General features: G+C 44.0%; 2 protein-coding genes across 2 annotated transcripts in view; both read right to left on the reverse strand.

The window, feature by feature from the left end:
* The window catches only part of kcnb1 (potassium voltage-gated channel, Shab-related subfamily, member 1), a gene marked incomplete at both ends in the record, with an annotated part of 32,217 nt that extends 22,533 nt beyond the window's left edge, over nucleotides 1-9,684 (reverse strand). The window contains one exon of the mRNA XM_080000957.1: nucleotides 9,109-9,684. Within this exon, the coding sequence (XP_079857083.1) occupies nucleotides 9,109-9,684 (576 nt within the window). The remainder of the gene's footprint in view (nucleotides 1-9,108) is intronic.
* Nucleotides 9,685-11,951: 2,267 nt separating this feature from the next.
* On the reverse strand, nucleotides 11,952-22,933 carry ptgis (prostaglandin I2 (prostacyclin) synthase; the record flags this gene model as incomplete). The annotated part of the gene is made up of 10 exons (XM_080000996.1): nucleotides 11,952-12,336; nucleotides 12,632-12,783; nucleotides 13,383-13,564; nucleotides 13,905-14,067; nucleotides 18,548-18,735; nucleotides 18,878-18,990; nucleotides 20,000-20,132; nucleotides 20,315-20,438; nucleotides 20,719-20,842; nucleotides 22,875-22,933. The coding sequence occupies 10 exons, from the start codon at nucleotides 22,931-22,933 to the stop codon at nucleotides 12,183-12,185; spliced, it is 1,392 nt and encodes a 463-aa protein (XP_079857122.1). The 3' UTR covers nucleotides 11,952-12,182.
* Between the last annotated feature and the right edge of the window lie 1,962 nt (nucleotides 22,934-24,895).

Below are 24,895 nucleotides of genomic sequence, written 5' to 3' on the forward strand. Positions count from 1 at the left end.
GTTGTCTTTGATCCCCTCGGTACGGCCCCGACGAGAGTGTCTTCTAAGAGCATAAACACCGCTGTGGTCTGCTCTCTGAAGACCCGCCGAAAAGCCCACTCCCACTCCCACGCCTGTCTTCACATAGATTACATGTCAGCTTTTTATAGACAAAGGCGGTTAAACGACAATGTGGACTTCCCCGTCCCCACACAGTGAATCCCATACCACAAACTTTGTGGGGTAACAAATCTGTTCTTTTCAATTTTTTTCACCGTTTGAAGCCAGATTTTGAATGATTCTTGAATGACCGTCAAACTCTGAGTTCCATTGAATAATGAAGATGAGCAACAGAGAGAGAAGCTCTTTCCACGGCTGAGTTGCTAAACCTTAATCCTGTTCTGTTCCTCTCCAAACTATTAGTGCGTGAAAGAGCCTTACGAACCCTATAGGATATCAATTATCTTCGAAGAGGCGGAACCCCCGTCACTGTTGTTTCATATTGTACTTACGTTCTAAACAGAGGCCTGTATCTTATGAATCCATATGCCATGCATGGAATTAGGAAATAAAATCTTGCTGTGTAATCCAAATATCATACTAAGACAAAGTGCGTTCCAGGGCAGGTTAGGAATGCATCAACTCCCATTTCGTGTAGTGGCCGATCCACCTGCCATACACCACCCGCGTTGCGTTTTCAGGGCCCCCCGACAGAGAGACACAGACGATGGGGTTGAAAACACACCGGGTCTATTGTAGCGAGTGGGCAAGGTGGAACAAGCCCCGGAGCAGATAGAAAACATCTCATGACAAGGACTCCACTCCTGTGTGTGTGTGTGTGTGTGTGTGTGTGTGTGTGTGTGTGTGTGTGGGAATGGGGGTTTTACCTGTTGCTTGTTGATTACTCTAAGAGCAATAGGCGAACAGCCACACTGATCCTGGGCCCAATTACCTAGACCCAGCACAGGTGTGGCTTCTTAAACCACACCACCCTCACACCACGCATGTTTATGCTGTTGTCACGGGAACGCTGCGTTTTTGTGCTTATAAGTTGTAAAAATTCAGATTTTCCACATCCTTGATGAAGAATGCAACGTTTCATAGAGCATGTTCATCTCTTTGCTTATTTCTCTGTGAACCTATATTATCCATATATTTCTATAACCAATGTCAGAAGATTATTTAAAACATCTATGGCCACTGACTTGAAAGGCACTTAAATACAGTATATACTGTATGTAGGAGCCATTTATTTGTTATTATTTTGTTGTTTCTTTTACTCATAATAAGTAGTATTGTTTGTTTATTTTAGATGTTTGCTTTATTTTGATTCGATTTTTGATAGTACTTTATTTTGCTAGTTATTTGTTTAATTTAATTACTTTCTTGCCAAAAATATTTCCTTTTTGTGTAACTCGTATTTTGTTTTGTTTTTGTTTTGTTTGTGAATTGGGTAACACTGTGGGCTCCTGAGATGATGTAGGTAGGCAGGTGCAGGACCAGCATGCACCTGGGCGGGCCTATGTTTGTTTTTTACCAGCACAAGAGAGGCATGCCAATGGTGTGTCCGTGGCTGTTTGATTGAAGTTGGATTTTATTTTTTTGACAAATGGCCAGTACATAAAGTAAAAAAAACCTGCCCTTTGACTCAAAGGAAGGACCCCTCATCAATGGCCTGGTTGGATCCTCTTGGATTTTGGATGGCTGTTCAGCACGGATTGTTTTATTCATCACCCTTTGAAATCAACATCAGCGGGAAAACGGCTTCCGTCCCAGATCACCAAACGCTCAACCTTCTCACAAGAAACTGGTATGTGATACGACTACAAAAGCTGTATTGGAAAACGGCCAAACAAGTGGAGTTTAAAAGCCAGTATTTCACAGTAATGTACAAGTTTCATGAAATTTGACAAGTCGGACAGCGTTGAATTTCTGCACGTAATCATTGCGCAATACTTTTATATACCACTGCCGGCGGCTTTTATTCCAAAGAATGTTTTTAAATAAAAAAAACCTCAGACTTCAGCATGTGTCTTTGTGTGATGAATTGGATCTGTTCGGCCAGTAATCACCTTTGTTGTTTTTGCTACCTTTTACCTGCATTATTGTCCGATTGAGGATTTTGATTGGTATGCAACAAGCAGTTTAGAAGAAACGCTAAAAATGTCTGATGTTACGGCGAGTGATGTTGAAATGCCGTCAGCAAAAAGAAGCATTAAATGCACTTCTAAAGGTTTGGGCCTCTCCATGAAAATGTGCCAGGAAAAAAGGAGTACACAATGTAAACAAGCCAAAAGGTGTATGGAAAACATTCGTGTGTGAATGGCAATAAAATGAAAATGTAAATTCAGCGAATTCTGAGGTTGCAAATTTTATCAAGTGTTATCGAGATGCAAATGACATGCATGCATCTTTTGTAAACTTACCTTTACCACAAGATGAAGTTATAAGGCAAAGTAATACTTCGAGGGAAAAATGACAATGTTCTGTGATTTCACTGAAAAGGTAAAATGCTGGCCGTCTGAAATGGGTCATCCATATGTGCAGCTAAATAAAGACTCTCCCGACGACCAAAGTGTCGCAGATAAAATAAACCCTGAGGATACTGCCTCTAGCGGGGTCAAGTGTAAAAGTAAACCCTGTAAAGACACACTCCCAGCTATCACACATTTCCTCAACATTATCTGCATGCATTTAAGCTGAGGCCGACAACGTATCTCTGATGGAGCGTGTTACTGAGTTAAGAAGGAAACAAAAGCTCAAGAGGAAAAGGTGAGAAAAGGAACAATTAGAGCTTGAAATGGAATTGGCAGCAACAAATGCAAAGCTTCATGTCTTGGAAATCAATTCAGTGTAGTGCCACAGTGTGGCTCAATACTTTTACATTACATTATTTTGCATTAACTCCTATTTTGAGAGGAACAATTTTCATAGAGCAAGAAAATTATATCTCCATGCTGACACCTATGTTCCAGATAAAATGGATGACAAAGATAATGTTCTTGTTGTGCCTGATCTCATACCTCACCACCAGTTGTTAGGCCCAAACAAAGGCCAGAAACACAGATGGATGAGATGCTATTAAAGGTTGATGCTCCAGCTCAAGCGACACACACTGTTAATAAAGATACAGAATGACATTGTAAACATTATGCAAAGACAAAATTAAATCACTGCTCTGCTGGTCCAGCAAATACAAGAAATATCCCTGTGTCCGATGGAGACCCTCTTCAATACATATCTTTCCTCAGAGCTTTTGAAAATGGAGTGAAGAAGACAACTAATTGGAGTGACTGTTTGCACTTTCCGGAACAATACACCAGGGAGCAGCCAAGAGACTTTGTGCACAGTTGTCAACACTTAACTTCAGAGCAGAGATACCACAGAGTCAACAGTCTTCTAGCAGAGCACTTTGGAAATGAACGCAAAATTGCATCTGCTTATATGGAAAATATTCTCAGCTGGACACCCGTTACGAGTGAGGATATTAAAGCACTACAATCATTCTCCCTGTTTTTTTTTTAGGATGCTCAAACTTAATGAGAGCAAATGATGCATATGAAGGAACTGAACTTACCATCTAACATGAGGAGCCTCATCTTGAAACGTCCAAGTTGCTTGTGGTAGGGGAGCGCTGTTTACTGATCTTGTTGCCTTCATCAAAAAAGCAGATCCACTTTTGCCTCAGATCCACTTTTTGGCAACATACAGGACTCACAACCCACCAACTCTAATGCCTCCAGTGCTAGTCGCTTAAAGCAAAGGAAAAGGGGATGCAGTTTTGCCACCAATGTCCCTGTAGTAAAGGAATGAGTCATACCTCAACATACAGGAAATAAGTACTACTCTACTCACAACTGTCTGTTTTGTTCACAAAGTAGTCGCTCATAGGATAAAGGCTCACAGTTGAAAGTGAAAGTACATCATGTTAAGATTATTTCATCAAGAAAAAAAGGAATTTGTTTTGGTTGCCTGGCTTCAGAGGAGGACGCGGACTAAATGATCAAGGATTTGACTTCTCACTGTCATAAAGGAGGATTCAATCTTGCAAAGTGGATCAGCAACAGCCGTACAGTGCTCCAGTCAATCGCTGAGGACAGCAGAGCAGAACAATTATGAAACTGGATTTGTATACAGACCAACTTCCAATGGAGCGCACACTAGGACTACATTGGTGCATTGAAACTGACAAGTTGAAGTTCAGAACCTCAGCATAACGGCCATCGAGCAGAAGAGACAGTGTGTCAGTAGTCAGCTCACTTTATGACTCATTGGGATTTCTAGCCCCATTCAGTACGCCAGCCAAGCTGTTGCTGCAAGAACTTTGTCAGATAAATTTGGGGTGGGATATAAGATATTCCCCATTCCTTCTCTGAGCATTAGTCTGATTGGCTGGAGGACCTCCAAAAGGTTGCTTAGATCAAAGTGAATCACTGTATTAAACCAAGAGACATTGGAGACCCTGTTACAGCACGCTTCACCAATTTTCCAATGCCAGTGAAGTTGGATATGGAACTGCGTCTTACTGGAGACTGAGAAAAGATAATAAAGTACATGTTGCATTTCTCTTGGGAGAGGCCAGAGTTGCTCCACTTAAGCGGACTACAATTCCTCCACTGGAACTCACAGCTGCAGTTCTTGCTTTTCGAATTGATAAAATACTTCAGAAGGAGTTGCAACTTAAGCCGGAGAAGTCAGATTTCTGGACTGACAGCACAACAGTACTTAAATACACAAAATAGCCACAACATTCAAACCACTGACAGGGGAAGTGAATAACATTGACCATCTCGTTTCAATGGCACCTGCTAAGGGGTGGAATGTATTAGGCGGCAGGGGAACAGTCAGTTCTTGAAGTTGATGTGTTGGAAGCAGGAAAAATGGGCAAGCGTAAGGATCTGAGCGACTTTGACAAGCTGCCAAATTGTGATGGCTAAACAAGAGGGTCAGAGCATCTCCAAAATGGCCGGTCTTGTAGGGTGTTTCAGCGGCAAGAAGGGGAGCTACACAATATTAGTGGTTATTAGTGGTGGTTTTAATGTCGTGGCTGATCGGTGTATATCTATTCTACACCTTTGTGGCAAACAGAACCTCTGTCATCAGAGAAGCAGCAGATGTTGATCAGTGGAGATATGTGGGCTCTAAGGAGAATGTAGCATCAAGCAGCGAGATGAAGCATCAAGAGGAATGAGAGCTGAGGATTTCCTGAAAGGCAGGAGATGGATAAATGGACCTGAGTTTCTCCATAAGTCAAAAGAGGAATGGCCCCAAACTGGATGTGGATCTTCACGTGATTCCTGCAGATGACCCAGAGGTGATAGTGAATGCTATTGTCAAGGATTTGGAAAATGCCACCAACCACCTGATCTATTACTTTTCATCTTGGATGAGGCTAGAAACATCTGTATCTAGGTTTCTGAAGGTCAAAGAAATTCTCATGTTATTGTGCGTCTACAGGCCTCGGTAAGGACAATCTGGAGATTCAAGAACACAAAGTTTAAAGAACCATTCAGAGCTTTAAAGCCACTCTCAAATGATAACGTCAAACTCCTGAAGGTCTTGCTAAGGCAGATCAGTCAATCATTCAATATGTACAAAGGCAGAAGTTCAATGCTGAAATAGCCTCACTGATTGGCTATAAAATCATCCCCAAGGAGAGTTTACAACGCAAACTGGACCTAGTAATGAATGATGAAATCCTCAGAGTGGGTGGTCTGTTGAGTAAAGCAGCACTGCCATCAGAATCCAACAGTCTTTTTGTCCAAAGGCCTGCATGGAAGAAATCACATGCTGTCCAGGTTACGGAACAAGTACTGGATCATTTACGTAAACTCTGGTGCCAGGAAAGTCATATCTGACTGTGTTGTTTGTAGAGGCAAAACAGCGGAAAGCTTGTTGAACAGAAGACTTGCCTGAGGAGAGTGTGTTGTCTGACAAGGCTCCTTTCACAGATTTTGGAGCTGACTATTTTGGCCCCATCGATGTCAAAAGAGGCAGAAGTCTTCTTAAAAGATATTGTGTGTTTTCACCCCCCTGAACGGCTGTGCTGTTCACTTGCAAGTGGCATATACACTGGGTAGAGACTCCTGTACAGATAGAGTTCAGAGGTTCATCTGTAGACTTACCTTTCAGACAGGAGGATAAGTCTATCAACCATCAGGTCTGATAACGGCACAAACCTTGTTGGAGCCAACCGGGAGCTGAAAGAAAGTCTGGCTGTTCTGAACCATAGCCAAGTTCAAAGGGCTTTGGTCCAGGATGGCTTAAAATTGAACCTTAACACACCTACAGCTTCCCATCAAGGTGGCATCTGGGAGCTGATTCGTTCAGTGAAAGGTGTTCTCACCTCAGTTCTTAAACAGAAAATTCTCGACAATGAAGGGCTCCAAACCATTTCTGTGAGGTTGAGGCAATACTAAATGACAGACCCATCAAAGTCTCAGATGACCCAGATGACCTTGAAGTCCTTACACTAAACCACATTCTAATGTTAAAGGGCAAACCAATCATGCCACCAGGACTGTTCAACCAAAGTGATCTCTACATCAGGAAAACTTGGAAGAAAATACAATACATGGCTGAACTCTTTTAGAGGAGAAGGTGTGGTGTGGGGATGGTGTGGTTTGAGCAGCCACATCTGTCCTGGGTCCAGGTAATTGGGATCCAGGATCAGAGTGGCTGCTCTAAGGCAGTGGCTCAGGTAGAGCGGGTCATCTAGTAATCGGAAGATTGCTAGATGGTTCCTCCTGGTAGCATGCTGATGTGTCCTTGAGCAGCCACAATATGGCAGCCCACTGCTCCTAGATATGTCAGAGGATAGGTAAAATGCAGAGAAATGCATTTTGTTGCCTCAGTACTTGTACTCTGTGTAATGACAATCGGTTGAATCTAACCTCATCCAATCTAATACCTGTTGCTCGTTGGTTGGTCTAACGAGCCACAGGTAAAACCCCCATCCCCACACACACTCAGGATAGGAGCCCTTGTCATGACACGTGTCCATCTAGCCGACTCTCTAAAATAAACTGTGTCTTAAACCCCATCGTCTGTGTCTCTGTGCCAGAGGTCCCTGAAAATGCAACTTGGGTGGCGTGTGGTAGGCGAAACTGCTACACTGGCATCTGAACAGGGACTCTGCGGCATGGGGAAGGGACACAGCTGCAGCCCTCTCGCGACTGGCAGCAGCATCTAGGGTGTCCGGCAGAGGACCAGGGGAGAAGCAGCTGAAGCAACACCACGGGTAACCACTGCCAGCTAGCTGCTCCACCCAGCAGCCACCGCCGGGACCATGCAGCAAGCCAGGCCACCCCTCCAAGTAGCCCCCACAACAGCCATGCCCGGCCACGACTCCACCAGCCAGCACTGCAGCCCGAGGCCCTACTCTCTGGAAGGGAGGAGGGGAGTCTGTCGGGTCACCGATGGACCATGGAGGTGGAGGTCTAGGTAATTGGGGCCCAGGATCAGAGTGGCTGCATACCTGTTGTCCGTTTGTTGGTCTAACGAGCAAAAGGTAAAACCCTCATCCCCACACACACTCAGGAGAGGAGTCCTTGTCATGACATGTGTTCATCTGCTGCTTGGCTTATTGCACCTAGCCCACTCTCTGTAATAAACTGTGTCTTAAACCCCATCGTCTGTGTCTCTGTGCCGGAGGTCCCTAAAAATGCCACTTGGGTGGCGTGTGGTAGGAAAAACTGCCACAGATGGATTTCAGAGTACCTACTTATGATGCAGAAGATACAAAAATGGATGAAGAAGCCAAAAAGAAGCTTCATTCCTCGAGACATTGTCCTTCTTGCAGATGCCACAGCTCGAAGAGGATCTTGGGTGATGGGGAAAGTTTTGGACGTCAGGCCAGATGCAAAGGACCTGGTGAGCTCTGTGCACCTTCAACCAAGGACTGGCATTCTGGAGAGGCCTGTGATGAAGCTCTGTCTACGACTGGAAGCAGCAGTTTAGCATTATGGACTCACTCTCTTGTTCTCTACCTCTTCCTTTTCTCTCTATCTTATTTTTTTGTAGGTTAATGAAGAAGAAGATTCACTGAAGGTCAATGAATGTTACAGGAAGCAAAATATTCCTAAATTCATAGTTGATGTTGCGGGAATAGCTCATTTCGAAAATAGAAGTTATTGTGATTTTATGCACAATTAGGGGCAGGAGTGTAGGAGCCATTTATTTGTTGGTATTTAGCTGTTGTTTTACTAATAATAGGTAGTGTTGTTTGATTATTTTAGATGTTTGCTTTATTTAGATTCGATTTTTGGGAGTATTTTATTTTGTAAGTGTGGTGTGGTTTGTGCAGCCACACCTGACCTGGATCCAGGTAATTAGGGGCCCGGGTCAGAGTGGCTGCATACCGGTTGCTTGTTGGTTGGTCTAACGAACAACAGGTTAAAACCCCCATCCCCACACACACTCAGGATAGGAGCCTGTGTCATGACATGTTCTATTTGCTCCTGGGCTAAATCCAGCAAGCCCACTCTCTACAATAAACTGGTGTTTACAACCCCAGTCCCCTGTGTCTCTGTGCCGGAGGTCCCTGAACACGCCACTTGGGTGGTGCACGGTAGGCGAAACTGTATCAGCTAGTGATTTGTTTTGTTTCATTATTTTCTTGTTTAGCATATTTGTTTTTTGCGTAACTAGTATTTTGTTTTGTTTTCGCTTTGTTTGTGAATTGGGTAACACTGTGGGCACCTGAGATTATATAGGTAGGTAGGTGTCACCCAGTGCGCAATGCTTGAAGTGGAAATAAATGTGCCGGTACTCCCCTTATTCACATGTAGGCGGGGGGTGGTCCTATACGGGCCAACCCTAGTGACACCACTGTGTAGATTGTCACTATTTTGATTCTATTTTAATTGAAAATCCCATGTTTAAGCAGTCTCTTAGGCTGATGATATATACTGAGCAACTTTTGTGCAATCGTGCAAGATTGATAGGCAACATTACTGAGAAATATTGACAATGTTTTAGACACATGATATTACTATTACCCAAAGTCAACGATAACAATGGTTTACCCTTTGATGTCTTTTGACTGCAACAATCCCAGTAAAAATGGCCTTAAATGGTCTCATGTATCTGCAACCTCACATCATCTAACCCTCAACCATTGACAATTACCTTCGCTGCAATAGACGAGCTGGGTTTTTCCAGTAGGTCCCAAAGTTTCTTGCGTTTTTCAGCACAGCAGGTGTTGTCAAACTCTTCGCCTTCTCTGTCTTTCAAGTTGTCAGCCTCTCTTTTGAGCTCCTCGTTCATCTGCTCCTTCTTCTGGTGGTAGCGGGCCTGGCAGCAGGACTCCAGGTAGATCTCGTCGATGCCCCAGTAGTCCAGCTCCTGACTGAAGGACAAGGCGCACATCTCCTCCATCATGTGCAACTTACCCGTGCGGTAAAAGTTCAGAATGGACGTGAACGCCCCCGGATGTCTGTCGAAAAAGTATTCGTTCTCCTCTATGCTGTAGTCGTCACACACCTCCATCATAGACTCATGGCTGTCGCAATCCCGTAGCTTTCCCAAACGCGTCCGAGGCAGCCTGTCCAACGTTCGCCACAGAACCTCGTGAGGAAGCCCCCCGACGTTGAGCCTCACCCTCCGCAAGCAGCCTTTGCTGTGGAGGACGTCCACCGGCTCGGGCGGAAGCGAGGACGTGGAGCGGGAGGCAGCTTTGAGGAACTCTGCTGTGGATTTCTCCATGATGATGTCAGGATGATCTCCCTGGCTACGATCCACACTTGGTCTTGTCTTCCATTATTGCCCCTAAACACAGAGTGGAAATCGTTAGCCTTGTGGGATGCTGGCCAGAATTGAGTACGTCTATCTTTTAATAAGACATCTCCCCTCGCTCAAATGTATAAAACATAATGTACAGTGATGGAAACGAGCAGTACAGGTTCATTTCTTTACTGTATCTTTGTACTTGTACTTGTATATTCCGTTTCTGAGACTTTTTTTTACTTTTTTGTGAATGACTATGACACCACCTACTCCCACCACCTACACCACCATTTCATTGTAAATTGTAATCAAACGCGTGAGCAAGTACTCTGCAGGAAGAAAAGATACAGGAGCACTTTATACACTTAGTATAGGCCCTGTTTATATTAGGGCACTGGACATAACAAGTACTTTTACTTTTAATACTTTAGGTCACATATCTACTTTTACTGAAGTAGAAATGTCAGTGTGATACTTTCCCTGTGACTACAGTATTTTGTTCAGGGATATTTGTACTTCTACTTAATCAGAAGGTCTGAGTACTTCCTCCACCACTGCTGATGTGTGGGTCTTGGGGTCTCTGTGGGTGGGACACGGGGATTTGGGGCGCTGTCCACCCGGGTGGTGCTGAAACGCCAGCCCGGGAGGAAGGTCGCGCCGCATTTCCCCCCAAAAGAAACCCCTCGAAAGGCGACAAAACCCCACGAAATCCGACAATCGTGCCGTTGGTCCTGTCCGCACTCAACTTGCATCGATTAAAAATTGGGCGCAGGTCGGGACTCCCAAAGTTTGTCGCGACGTCTCGTGCAAAGTGGACACCGGCGCCATAACAACCCCGGGTTTTACACGGCGGGTCAGGGCAGATGAGCGAAATCACAGATCGATATTTGGGCGACTGGCTTCTTTGAGCACCCACCCCTTCCGTCCTACACGGGCTGGTTCGACAACTCAGCCCAGTCGAGCGCTTCGCCGGCCACGAATTGGGGCAACAGCGATAGAACAGCGGCCATGGATGACATTAAAACGAAACCGTGGAGAAACTATCGCGTCACCGCGAGCGGATTTCTTCCCAGTTTTGCTTTTCCCTTCGCGGTGCGTTAGGTTTAGTTTGGATGCAGAGCGGTCTACGACACAGCCGATCCATCCCAATTAATAAACTACTATCAATTATAAAAATTACAATTAAAATTAAAAAAAAAAAAAATCCGGAATAACAGGAATGAGTCTTTGACAACGAGTTGATCAGGGAAAAAAACAACAACAACAACAACAACAAACCCCGTCGACGTGACACGTACCGCTGTGTGAAAGATCACGGTGAAGCGGTTACTGGTTTGTTGTTATTCCGGGCTTCTGTCCACGTCCACCCAGCCCCGGCTCCGACATCCCACGCACGGGTTCGTCTCACTGTCCGACCCGGTGATGAAGGAAAGAGCAACAAGTCCGCCCAGGAGTCGTCCTGCGGGCTGCGGGCGTACCAGGCTGCTGAGGCGGCGACCGGTCCCCGCGAGAAGGAGGATCCACGGAGCCCGAGCCACATCCCATTAACCCCTCACATGCCAGGGAGACCCCCCCCCACCCACCCCCAAAACAACACACCAACAAATAATGACCAAAAAAATTAAATAAAATGGCATCGGCACTTTCAGGCTTAGTGTATTGCCATTTTTTCTACGTCATTACTTTATTATTGTTGCCTATTTGTTATGATGTGTGTGGATGAATAAAGTATCTATCCATCCACCCATCCAGCCACTGCATCTATCTATCGATCGATCTATCCTACACAAATTTGAATTCTGGCACAATCTTCCCATACTTCTCATATGATTGATTATTACATTTTTTTATCGCTTACTTTACAAGCTTATTGCTCATTAGCTCAAGACAAAACCTCTACCCCCATTAAGCAATAAAAATATTCAGCAATTCATAGCATATGATCAATCGAGCAACATATTTTGTTTTCCTTTATTTTATTGAATAGATAATGTGATAGAAAATACAACAATTGGTACTTGTGATAGGAAATGTAATAATTGACACTTTATATGCTTGATATAACAAATAGAGAAACTATTTCGCGGCATAGCCGGTGTGAGCTTGTGTGACACCACGAAACGGATATTCTGGGCTTACGTGCAAGTGTCCACGCTGTTCCTAGGAATTTCCCAAACATAATGTCCTAACAACCTCCTAGGTTGTTCAATGTGAAACTTGTGCCACAAAGCCGTGTTCGGCTTTTTTTTTTTTTTCCTCCTATAAAAAGCACCCTCGGCCATGCTGCGTGGAAGTGTATGCTGTATTATTTTTTCTTCCCCTATTTTGCAAAAATACATTTTTCGTTAACGACGATCTCAGTCTGTTTATGTTAGCAGAGATGTATCTGCCTGACCACACACACACGCACACGCACACACGCACACACGCACACACGTTATAGGATCAATTCTGAATACGACAGCGAACCACAGATCTCAGTGTCGTTTGTGTTTCGGTCTGTATCGGATCTGCAGGTCTCCTTGTGGTTGCATCATCCCCAAGCCGTAGCGACTTGGGTTCGCTGGTGGAAGCCGGGCGTGCGGCTCACACAGCTCCAGATCCAGCTGGGTCAGCACCAGCAACACAAACCTGGGGGGGTGAGGGTGACATTTATATTTTATTGGGTTGGAATACATTCCTCTCGAGACATACAATAATGTGGAGACTGAAAGCTGGATGGGAATTGTAATATTATTCAGTGTCTATACCAGTATTTATAGGCTCTCAGATTTGAAGGAGATCTAAATTTCTTCAATCAAAGACATTTTTTTTTTTTGAATGCTGGGATTTGCCCATTATGAGCACGCAGGAGTGTCTCTGTAACTTGTATGGTTACATATTTAGAAAACAAATAATAATAGAATAAACAGATTGCCATACGTACATTTTGATGGTACTGCTTGCAAATTGTTTCCCAACACAGCTTGTTTTCCCCGCGCCCCACGGCATGTTGTAGTACTTCAGCCTTTCCCCGCACTTGTAGAACGTCTTCTTCTGGGTCATATCATCATTGAGGAAGCGGTTGTATATGAAATTCTGTAAATGGGATTTAAAGTACACAAATCAGACCGCCGCATCATCATTTTTAACACTGCATTTATTGTACCTGCCTCTTTGTACAACCGCCAATAAAACACATGAATTGAATGTAATTACAAAGCCCCTAACCCTTGAAGGCACATGAAGATAATGAATATGTCATGGGTTGATCTTGGGTCGTTATGTTCCCTGTCTTGCACTCATGCCTGTTCATGTTGTTCGGAGTTACAGGCTATTATCAGCTTATCCCCTAGGATCTTTTATGTCATCCACTTAAATGGAACCACCTAATCGTGCTGGCGTTTAACTAGTGCCCCGCTCAGTAGGACTTTATAATCTATCTTAGTGCATAATAAGGCGTCAAAAGTAAGACGGAGTGATGGCTAAGCACTGCTGCCAACAAAAGAGAAAAAAGAAAGAAAATAGTTTCAGGGGTCTGCCTATAATCAGAGAAAAGTCGACCTTAGTATATAAACCTACTTTTTAAATTTTTTTGATTTAAAGTACCGTAAGAATCTCAAACAGAAGTATCTCCAATTTTCCAAACCATATGCTCATGCAAGCACTTATGTCGTGGCCTTCCTTGCACACTCTACCTGTGGGTCCCGGTGCACTTGTGGGTCCATTTGAGGACTGAGAAACGGAAACAGACATATTCTTTCCCCTTGTCTCAAGTGATACTCCTGACCACTGGCCATGCGCAGAGTTCTGTCCCGGACCACTTGTCTGGTAATGATGGCCGCCGCAGACAGTCGCAGGGTTTCGCTCAGAACACTGTCTGCAAAGGAGGAGGTGGGTGATGTCAGAGGGATGCCAGTTTTAATCAAATCAGCAAAGCCATAACGACTATAACTGTGATTCAGAGAGATAAGAGGAAGGTAAGAACGCATTTCTACATTTTGACTGCGTAAAAGGCTTCTCTTGTTTGTCTGATTAATTAAAACGTGAAATCTTCTCATGTGGAAGGCTTCACTTGTGTTTTGTTTTTTTTATTTCCCACAATTTGATATAGACTCTGTTTTTAGCTCATTTTTTTCCCCTTCTTTTTTTAGCGCTAAGCCTGCAAGTCTTGGCGTTCAGATAAAAAATTGAAGAGGCTGCCTGCAGCTCGTCCTCACCAAACACAGGTGTGCTGCATGTCTCCAGTTTATCCAGAGGAAGACGCTGCAGGGAGTCGTGCCGCAGAGCCAGACTCCTGATCTCGGCCTCCACGGCCTCCATGGCCTCGGGGTGAGTGAGCAGGAAGCCGAGGAGCCAGAAGGCTGCGGCTCCAGCGTTGCCCTAAAAGGAGAAGAAAAAAGGAACAACTTGAGTCCTCCGTATGAACAAAGTGTGCATACATCAGACCTGGGTTAAAACATTCAGAGCAGAGTTGCACAATAATAAATTCATTAAATCAAATAATTTTGAATTAATTAATAATTAATTCCTTATTGTTTTTTATCTTCACACAACAAGAAAAGGAGGAAAATAAACAAACACATAAATACATTTATATCAAAACCACACAACCTCAAGAAGCCCGAGCATGCACAAGTAGAGTTGGAGGTACAACTTGCAGAGCGGGGGTACTTAGTACTTGGTACTTGAGGAGGGGGTTGGGAAACACTGATCTAAAGACACCCCAAGTTACAATACATCATCATTATCCTTTGCGTTATCTTCATCAGAACAGGGATATTTTTTGGCATCATCACATTTACATATATAACGAAATTAACTCAGTGGATTGGTGTCTTAAAACTAAAAAAAAAAAAAAAAAAAATTCTTTGCAATATTGAGTTTGCTATCATTGCAATATTGCTTTTAATTTCATCATTAAATGTCCTTTCTTAATATTGATGATGTGATCTGGGTCTTACAATATTATGCTTCCATGACTCATTGTCGTGTAGACGGGGCAAGATAATATTATTCAGTCAATTGATTTTGAGACTAATTTCAAAGAGCCAGCTCTGACTCACGGTAATAATCTGATTAGTTACAACCAGTAACACGATTACACTGTATTATTGTGGTGGCTCATTTAGAACAGGAAAAAAGTCATGATCTCTGACTTACAATTAGCAAACTACTTGCCATTTTCCCACCTCTGATAGTAGACTAAAGACATTGTTGTTTTGAGGTTCAGGGCCCCTGTGCCGAAACCTTACAAAAATCAATGTCCAGGTTGGATAAACAGTGGCCTCTGGTATGGCGCATGTGTGTGTTTCAATTCACCGTTACTGTGATCCGCTTTCAACATTGCTGATGATCTGCCCTTCCTTCCATCGAATGTGTGTCTTTGTGTTGCTGTCTGAGCGCCACTGGAACCGTGACCAGCTCCTAGAATCTGAGCGCCCTCTGACACGGCGCCTGTCAGACGGTAATTGCCGAAAGTCGAGGGAGACGTTCCTCTCAGCACCGGAGTGTTCAGGTCAGTTCGTCTGACAGACGGGGCAAGTACGCTGAAGTGATTGAAGGTGCCACCCTGCCCTTTATTCTTTAATATTTTTATCGCATATTGAAAATATGTTACTGTTAATATTGTATACAAAACAGATGTAGTTTATGTAGTTTCAATTATTAAGGGATCCGCCCTGGCCATTTCCATTGTTGGGATTATTATTTTTTTTTTTAATCTTCTCGGCGTTATTGAAAAAGAGCAATTTGTGAGAAACTGTCGTAATTGCACCGGAAGTAGAAGAAGAACGTGACACCATCTTCCGAAGTTATAGAAGTCCGAGCTTCGTCTCTCGGAACTCATTCGCGACCACTTGCTACACATAGACAAGACAACTTGAGCCGATGCTGCGTTTCAAGGAAGCTCTTTACAAAACCCCCGAAAACTATAATCGGTCGCAGAAGGCGTCTTCTTACCGCAGGAGGTTCTAGGAACCGTCCCTTTCTTTTGTGTCCGCACTTCATGATCCAGAACGATCCTAATTATTAAAAACACCGTTCTTGAGGTGGCATTTGAACGAAACGACACAAGAGGAACATTCAGTGACCTAAGTGCGCGGTGAATGGTCGAACACATGAGCATGAGAAATACTCATACTGATGAAATACTCAAAATCGGGTCAAAATCGGGCTGAATTTGTGCAGTCTGATCCCGGCATTCCGGAAACTCCAAAACTGTAATACATACCTAACACGACTAAACTGGACCCTGTGTATTGCTGCCTGCAGCTATATCTATTATTAGTATTAAAATATTATTACTTCTGCTCCTACTATTATTCATACTACTCACTACTAATACTACTACATCTACTAGGGAGGTGCCACGAGCCAAATTCTCTTTTAAAACAAATACCAAAAAGGGAGACCATGTCCCACCCAACTTGCTTATTGCTGGCTGCAATGTAGAATCCTCCTACTACGATGACTACTACAACTATGGCTACTACAACTATGACCACTACAACTACTACTACTACTACTACTATGACTACTACTACTATGCCTACTACAATGATAACCACTACAACTATGACTACTACTAATATAACTACTACTAGTACGACTACTACAACTACAAGGATGACTAATACTACTATGACTGCTACTAATATAACTACTACTACGACTACTACTACTATGCCTACTACAATGGTGACTATTAAAACCATAACCACTACAACTATGACTACTACTAATATGACTACTACTACTACAACTACTACTTCTACTATGCCTACTACAACGATGACTACTACTACTACTATGACTACTACAACAATGACTACTACAACAATGACAGCTACAACTGCAAAGACTACTACTATGACTACTGCTACTACTACAGTATGACTACTACTACAACTATGACAACTACTACAACTTTAATGACTACTGATACTATGACTACTACAACAATGACTTCTTTAGCTATGACTACTATATAACTACCACTACTATAACTTCTTCTATTGTGACTACTACTATGTCTACTACTACTAATATCACCGCTACCAGTAGTAGTAGGGGTGTGGTCAAAGTCGAGTACACGTTTCAGAAGCACACAAATAATGACTTAAAAAAATGACTGTGTACTGTGCATAGTAATTGACTTACGGTACACGAGAAACAGCTTTGTCGAAAATGTCGGGGCTGCGGTTTTAAAGCCACGATTTTGATGTGACTGCATACACTGTAACTAATGTTGACATTTACTGTACTACAGATAAAGCATTCCACAGTGGCTCTTTCCTCTCACCGGCTTCACATCTAATCCCGCTATTCTCTCAAGTGCTGCTCCAGTTTCCAGCCCCGACTGAGAATGTGTGTTCAAACAACCCAGCTGACACAGTTAAGTATCAAACAATAATGGGGAAGACTCGCCGTCCCTTTTCAAACCCGGGCGGCAGAAGGGCTGGAATGATCCCAGGGTCGGTGGAACAAAAGTGAGCAAGGGTTCCTCTCTCTTTCCAAAGAAACTATACTGAACTCAGTCAACCCAGGGAGGAAATGAGGCAATGGGTGGTTGGTTGGGTAACATTAGATGGTGTGTAAATCCAAACGGGTTCAACTCTAAAGAATACCCCATGCAAATGCCCTGGTCTGCTCATGATTAGAAATGTATGTAAAACCTATTATACAATTATAAAAGTGGGTAAGGTTGGGTTTACCTCCATCAAATCCCTGGATACAGGATATCTGAGCGTGAAAGCTAAATTGCTGAATAACAAAGCCTGAATAACATGAATACCAATGTATGAGTTTCTGTAATAACATGACAATTGCACAGCATGCCGTCTCCCCCTGCTGGCGGCACATCGCACAAGCGGCTTAAATCTAGTCTCAACGCTTTTTCCCCCAATACTGTCTGAACATTAAACTCTGGGAAGAAAAGTGATGTGCTGATTGTCCGTAGGAGCTATGAGACGGGACAGTTTTGGCCGACATTGTTTAGAAATGTGCCAATCTGAATAGTGGGCAAGCACATGTTGGGAGAATGATATAACAACTCAACTGTTCAATTTTACATTGGAATTTAAGCAAATTTAGCTGTAAATGAAATGGGTTATTCAAAGCCTGCCCCATATGTCACATGTAATATGGTTCACCTCAGTGAAACATTCCAGCTAATTTCATTCAGATGAGGAAATGTTACATTAAGTAAAACCAGGTGTCATGGAAACCGAGTCACATGATTTCAAATTTACATTCCATTGTCTAGGCATAATCGTTTCCAAAGATGAGTCAGTCATGAGGTGAAACAGGTTCTCCTATGTAAATGAGCGTGAACAAACTCTGTCCAAGTCATTTCCAATGTTAACAGCAGATTGTGGAGGATATTATTAAAAGGAGCAAGCAGGCCCTTTGTAGAGTTTGTTTTTTCACTGCTTGTTGGAATGTTACTTGTACGTGTGTGTGTGTATGTGTGTGTGTGTGTGTGTCTCAATTTGTATGAGGAAGCAGGCCCTTTGCAGTGGAATGTTACCTGTGCGCACACTTGTGTGTGTGTGTGTGTGTGTGTGTGTGTGTCTCAATGTGTATGAGGAAGCAGGCCCTTTGCAGTGGAATGTTACCTGTGCGCACGCTCGTGTGTGTGTGTGTGTGTGTGTGTGTGTGTGTGTGTGTGTGTGTGTGTGTGTGTGTGTGTGTGTGTGTGTGTGTGTGTGTGTGTGTGTGTGTGTGTGTGTGTGTGTGTGTGTGTGTGTGTGTGTGTGTGTGTATATGTGTGTATATGTGTGTATATGTGTGTGTATGAGAGGGAAAGTGAGCGAGAGGGAGGGGCGAGGTAGACAAGATGGAAAAAATTTCCAGCTCTCACCTGGGTGACCCAGAGCTGCAGCAGTAAGGCTCGTCTCTGGGTGTCCGCGTTGACTCCCTCCTCCTGGAGATAGTTCTGGTAGCGCTGCTGCCACGAGCTGGATGAGGAACCAACCAAAGTGCCGCCAGGCGCTGGAAAAAGCAGCTCCCTCAGATTCTCCTGGTATGAGGTGGCCGCACTCCTTTGCCCTACGAGAAAAGAGAGAAACCCTATTATTTACATTATGTTAGAACATTTCACAGTAGAGTGGGAAGAGCGAGGAAGCCAAACCCCATTCCAAGTCCCAGGGCTTAAGAGTGAGCGCTCGCTGTGTACAACGGGACGGTCTACCTCTATTCAGCGTGCTGCGAGCCAGGCCTGGAAGAAGGTCGTCAAACTTGCGAAACTGTTGGTAGACTGTGGCGGCATTGGTGCTTCTCTCAAACACTGTCAGATATCCAGACCTAAACAGTGAAAAAAAAAATAGATATAATAATACAATAGCAACAATATAATAATAATAATAATAATAATAATAATAATAATAATAATAATAATAATAATAATAATAATAATAATAAATAAAAAATTAGCAGCAGGCAGCAATATATGGGGTCCAGCTTAGAGAGTATCACAGTTTTCCAGATTCTCTGAAACACAGCACGATTGAACTGCCGCATCAGCCGGACTGTCGTCCCCTGGTTGCTCGTCTCACGGAGCAACCACTGTGCCGTCTACACAGCCCAGCCCTCCCGTCCATGTTTGCCTGTAAACCAGAACTTCTCATTGTTATAACTCACCGTGTTGTCTGTGGATATAGAGCTGCGCTCTCAGTGACGGACAGGGGACCGTTTGGTGCCGCGTTGGGCAATGATGATGTTTTGACGGAAACGTGAGCGTTTGATGCCGTGTGGGGCAACAATGACGGAGTGACGGAGTGACGTAATGACGCGCTGACGTCAAGCAGGTAAGATACACACACCTCAGACACCTACACACACTCAGTTTTTAACTACTACAGAGTTAGGGAGTCTACATCATGCACCTTGCACAATGCGAATGGGCGTCGAGAGCCACAGCCTGCACATATATAAAAAATTGGATGATGATGTAACAGAGCATCCTACTCAACAAACTCATCTCGCTCCGCCACCCGACCGGAAGTTTTAGAACCTTGATGTATCGTCGATACACGACCGTTCTGCTACTTCTGGTAAAATGTCATTGTTTTTTTCACTAATTCCTGCTCCAAATGTAGATTGATATGGATCAAACTTGAATGACGAGATGTGTGAGACGTCCCGGTTCTAACAAGACCTCAACCGTTTAGTTTCATTTAGGAGGATAACTTGAACTTGAACTTGAACCATGTCCGTGGGCCTGCGGGCTGGACCCCTAATAATAGTTATAATAATAATAATAATAATAATAATAATAATAATAATAACACAAAGTTACATAGAGGCTTATTACCTGAACAGCAGACTGTAGCAGAGGTCGAAGAGCCCCTCCTGCCTCCACTCTGAGCTGCAGCCCTTCTGGTCAGCCAGGAACAGGGTCTGCAGGTGAGCGCTCATGGAGCTGCTGAGTTTTGCCAAACTGCAACCTTGAAAATAGCTGGATGAATGAGAACAAAAACACTTTATATTGATGGCAGCTGGCTACACCCAGCAGTCGTTCCTTTTCAAATTTGCGAAACATGAGGTCTTTGTTGAGATGACGCATAAACCACTCACTGTTCCATCTGTTCCCTTTCTTTTGTATGTATATTGCCAGGGAGCACCAAACCGAAAACCCTCTTCATCAGGATGTTTCTGTAGAAGGAGAAGTCAAAGGAGACGGTGTCGTACAGCACGGCGTCGTACGTGTTGGGGTCCAGCAGCATGGTGACATAATGACCCGCAACAAGGACCTGAGCGGAATGCACCTTTAGTTAGTTATGGGAACTTTCTGCTTTCAGTTTGATATGCAGGATTCAACAGCGCTCTCCTTCACTGCACTCCAGATAACTTGTTCAACTTGTTCCTTTTGGTTTAACAGCATCAACAGTTGGAGCATCCAGTTCATAGAGGTGCTCTCTGTGTTCCTGCTATGTCTGCTTTAGGCGCATACAAGGGAAAGGCTTGGTGGAAGACAGTGACGCATTATGTCCATTTTTTTTTTAACAAAGTACATTCATTGTGAGAACTTACCGTGAAGATGTCCCCATGTTTGTCTTTCATCCTTGTTAAAAACTTTGCAGCATCTTTTCCAAACTCAAGGGCATGCCCCAACCATGGCAGGAAGCCCTTGTCGAGAGGCGGCTCATTTTTCTTCCTGTCACGTCATACATCATAAATGACAATCAGAAACAAGACGTTTTTGAGAAAGACACACATTTTGGAGAGTTAAACTCACTTTTCGTTTCTGGCAGAGTACTTGTGTTAGGACAGGGATTTCTAGAAGTACACACTTCATGTGCCTATAACAAACTGTTGGGTTTAACATTAAACTTAAGCCTTTCATCCCTTTGAGGACTCCATGGGGTCTGCGGACCCCAGTTTGGAAACCCATATATTACTGTATATTCATGTATACTATTCACTAATAAATATTTTCATGGGGTTGTATGCCACTAAGCATAAGGCACAGCGTCAATCGAGTGGAGTGTTGTAATCTTTGCCAAGTAGGAAAGCTGTTTCCCTCCTGGTAAGGAGGACGAGACACTCCTGAAAGACACTTAACCCCCTAACTGCTCCCCAGGCGCCACTATATGGCAGCCCACTGCTCCTAGATATGTCAGTTACTAGGATGGTGAGTTGCATTTCATTGCCTCAGTACTTGTACTCTGTGCAATGATAATAAGTTGAATCTAATCAAATGTAATATTTTAACTTGAAACGTGTCACGTTTGATGCGAACACAATAGGAGGGTTAATCTGTTTTAACAGAATATTGAACAGGGGAACATAGGACCCTGGGAACAAGTACACTCCCTGAGTACATGTGTGCAAGTTCATACACATAAGTTCATACAAAAGGGCAATTCAAAGTGCTTTACATGAGGCACACACGGAAGAACAAAAACATAGAAATAAAAAGCTAAAAACAGACAAAAAAAAGGCATAATAATGTGGCAAAACAACAACAAATTTGATGTACAAGTCAATGCAGTTGAAAAAAATAAAATAAAGAGTTACCTCGAGCGTCCCTTTTTTAGGAAAACAAGTCCTATTAAAAGGCCGGTTAGCAACAGGAGCAGTATCCATACCATGATGCTGTTGCGAGACAATGCTCTGCTCTGTGGTCACGCACTGTTTATAAACCCAGCCGTGGGAGTGGAACTCACCTGTGGTTTATTTGACTGGAAGGAGGAAGGGGTGTGGCCAGCTGCCTGCAAGCTCAATCATCAGCAAGAAAATACATTAAAAAAAAAAAAAAAAAAATACACGCCATTCGTTTTGCTGCCCCAAAGTCCAAAAGGAAAGCCTTCATGTATATATGTATGTGACAAACAATCTCGTGAACTTGCATATATGTATGACTGTATGTATATGTATGTGACAAACAATCTCGTGAACTTGCATATATGTATGACTGTATGTATATGTATGTGACAAACAATCTCGTGACCTTGCATATATGTATGACTGTATGTATATGTATGTGACAAACAATCTCGTGAACTTGCATATATGTATGACTGTATGTATATGTATGTGACAAATAATCTCTTGAACTTGGAACTTGAACGCCACAGGTCGCGGGTTCGTCTCGGCGTGTCACGTGACGCGGCCGATGACGCGGCGATGACGTCATCCGGGCACAGTTCCGCCTTTTAACGTCCCCAAATTGGATTTGGGACGCTGCCACGTCCACCGCGCCCGTCGCGTGGCGGGTCCCGCCGCGTTGGATCACCGACACTCCCTCCGCGTTACACAACTGCGCGGCGTCGCTCTGCTGTTTATAGTATCAATGTAGAAATGACTCAACGTTGGATCGAAACCAGACCCCCACCGTCCCAAATCTGACTAAGACTAAACAAAAGCGGTTGATTGAAAGCAATCCTTTAAAAAAAAAAACAAAACCCGGAGGATAAGAACTTGGAAGATAAATGTCTTTCTTTTTTTTATTTGTATCTTATCACATTGCATGTATTTGATAGTTTGTCAACGTGTGTATCGATGTATGCCTATTATTATTGCTAGGGTTTTCATTCTCCTCTCATCCCCAAACTTTGAGAACGTTTTGGGCTAAAAGTGTCCCGGAACAGGGCGAACGCCGACGGTACTGACCCGACTGAGGTCACGTTAGAGAAGCGGGACGCCACATCCCGTGGTGCAAGTTGCATCCAAATCGAGCCGCATACGGGGCCGACGCGCCATCGTTCCAGAAACTCAAGACGCGGTGGCCGCTTTGTGACGTCATCGTCTCGATAGAAATCCACTCGCGTCGCGCCCGGAGATGACAAACTAGGCGTGTGTGTGAGTGTGTGTGTGTGTGTGTGTGTGTGTGTGTGTGTTTATGTACCGTCCGGCCTGGTTGATGTCCCCGGGGATGTTTGATAAGTCTTCTCTTGTTCTGCAAACTGTCCAAGGTTTGGGTTCGATTCGATTCCCGCCCGGAGCGCGGCGGGTTATCTCCCAAATAGGAGCCTTTCTGTGTGGAGTTTGCATGTTCTCCCCGTGCTCACATGGGGTTTCCTCCACCCAACGTCAGTAAGGACCCCCCCCCCAAAAAAAAACATGCACACATCATCGTCTGACCAGCGATGGACACTCGTCACCAGGCCTCATTTGACCGGCCACCATCCAAAAGCATGTGCATGTGTGTGTGTGTGTGTGTGTGTGTATGCATGCGTTGTAGTGTGGCGTGTTGCGTGACAACTAAAGATTCTTCTTCTTAAGGTGACTTTTACAACCTGCTTGTTTTATCTGATCGAGAGGGGGGAAAAAAAAACCAAATATATAATTGTTGGTGATTTAACACAACAGAAAAGCAATACAATTCTCAGATTTGGACACCTGAATCTGTTATTACACACTTAATAAATGACTTAAGTCTTGCACAATTAAAAGTGTAAATGGTGGCGAAAAAACGGAGAGTCCTGCCGGTAATTATTATTATTTACTTACCAATTCTCTCTTCCAAATAATCTAGCCATGTAACTGTCCGTTCACGAAAAGAAGTCGCACAGTTTGGGAGCCTCCTTACCCCCGGGAATATGCACCAACGTCACTGGTTTGTAAGAGCGTCATTTAACACTGGAAGGGACGCGCCACAGCGTTCGTTATCCCCAAGTTGCACGCTGCATTCAAGGCCTGTCGGAAATGCCACCGTGCTGCCTCCAAGCGTCGGCAATATCAATTCCGATATTATTCATAAAAATATAAATTCTGATATCATTCATAAATGATGGACCAGCAATACCCTAGCGCTAGTACAAATGTATTCAAGCTGATGATTTATTTTTAAAGTATTGTTCATAGACCAGCAATACCCCAATCTAGCCACTGGGGGTGCACAATCCAGTGTATCATCAGTGCCGGCCCCAAGCCCGGATGAATAGGGAGGGTTGCGTCTGCGTCTGCGTTTGGCATAAAAACCATGCCAAATCAAACATGCGGCCGACAAATCTGATTTCCATGCCGGATCGGTCGAGGCCCAGGTTAACAACGACCGCCACTGGTGCCATTAGCCGACAGGGTGCCTGCGGAATTTGTGCTACTGTCGGCCGAAGAAGAGAGAAGAGGGGGAAGGCGTGTCCGGAGACTCCCCAAGGGAGAGAAAGTGGTTGTTGGAGCAGATCTCAGTGGGCATGGTGGCGAAGGGATCAGAGACATAGGTGACGAGAAGGGGACGGATAGGTATGGAGTCAAGGAGAGGAATTGTGGAAGGACAGATGATGGTGGATTTGCCAAAATTGGCTGTTGTGAATACGTATTCCAAGAAGAGGGAGGAACACAGGGTGACATTCAAGAGTGGAGGAAGGTGCACACAGGTGGACTACATCTTATGCAGGAGGTGCAATCTGAAAGAGATTAGTGACTGCAAAGTGGTGGTAGGGGAGTGTGTTGCTGGGAAGCATCGGATGGTGGTCTGTAGAATGACTCTGGAGGCCAAGAAGAGGAAGAGAGTGAAAGAAGAGCCAGCCAGAGATAAAATGGTGGAAGTTGAAAAGGGAGGGGTGTTACATGCAATTTAGGGAAGAGGTGAGGCAGGCAATGGGTGGGAATGAACGGTTACCAGATGACTGGGAAACAACTGCAGAAGTGGTAAGGGAGACGGCCAAGAAGGTACTCTGTGTTTCATGCGGAAAGAGGAAGGAAGACAAGGACTCTTGGTGGTGGAATGAGGAAGTACAGGAGAGCATAGAGCAGAAGAGGTTGG

Source organism: Zeus faber (genome assembly GCF_960531495.2).
Source record: "Zeus faber genome assembly, chromosome: 5".
NCBI classification, from domain to species: domain Eukaryota; kingdom Metazoa; phylum Chordata; class Actinopteri; order Zeiformes; family Zeidae; genus Zeus; species Zeus faber.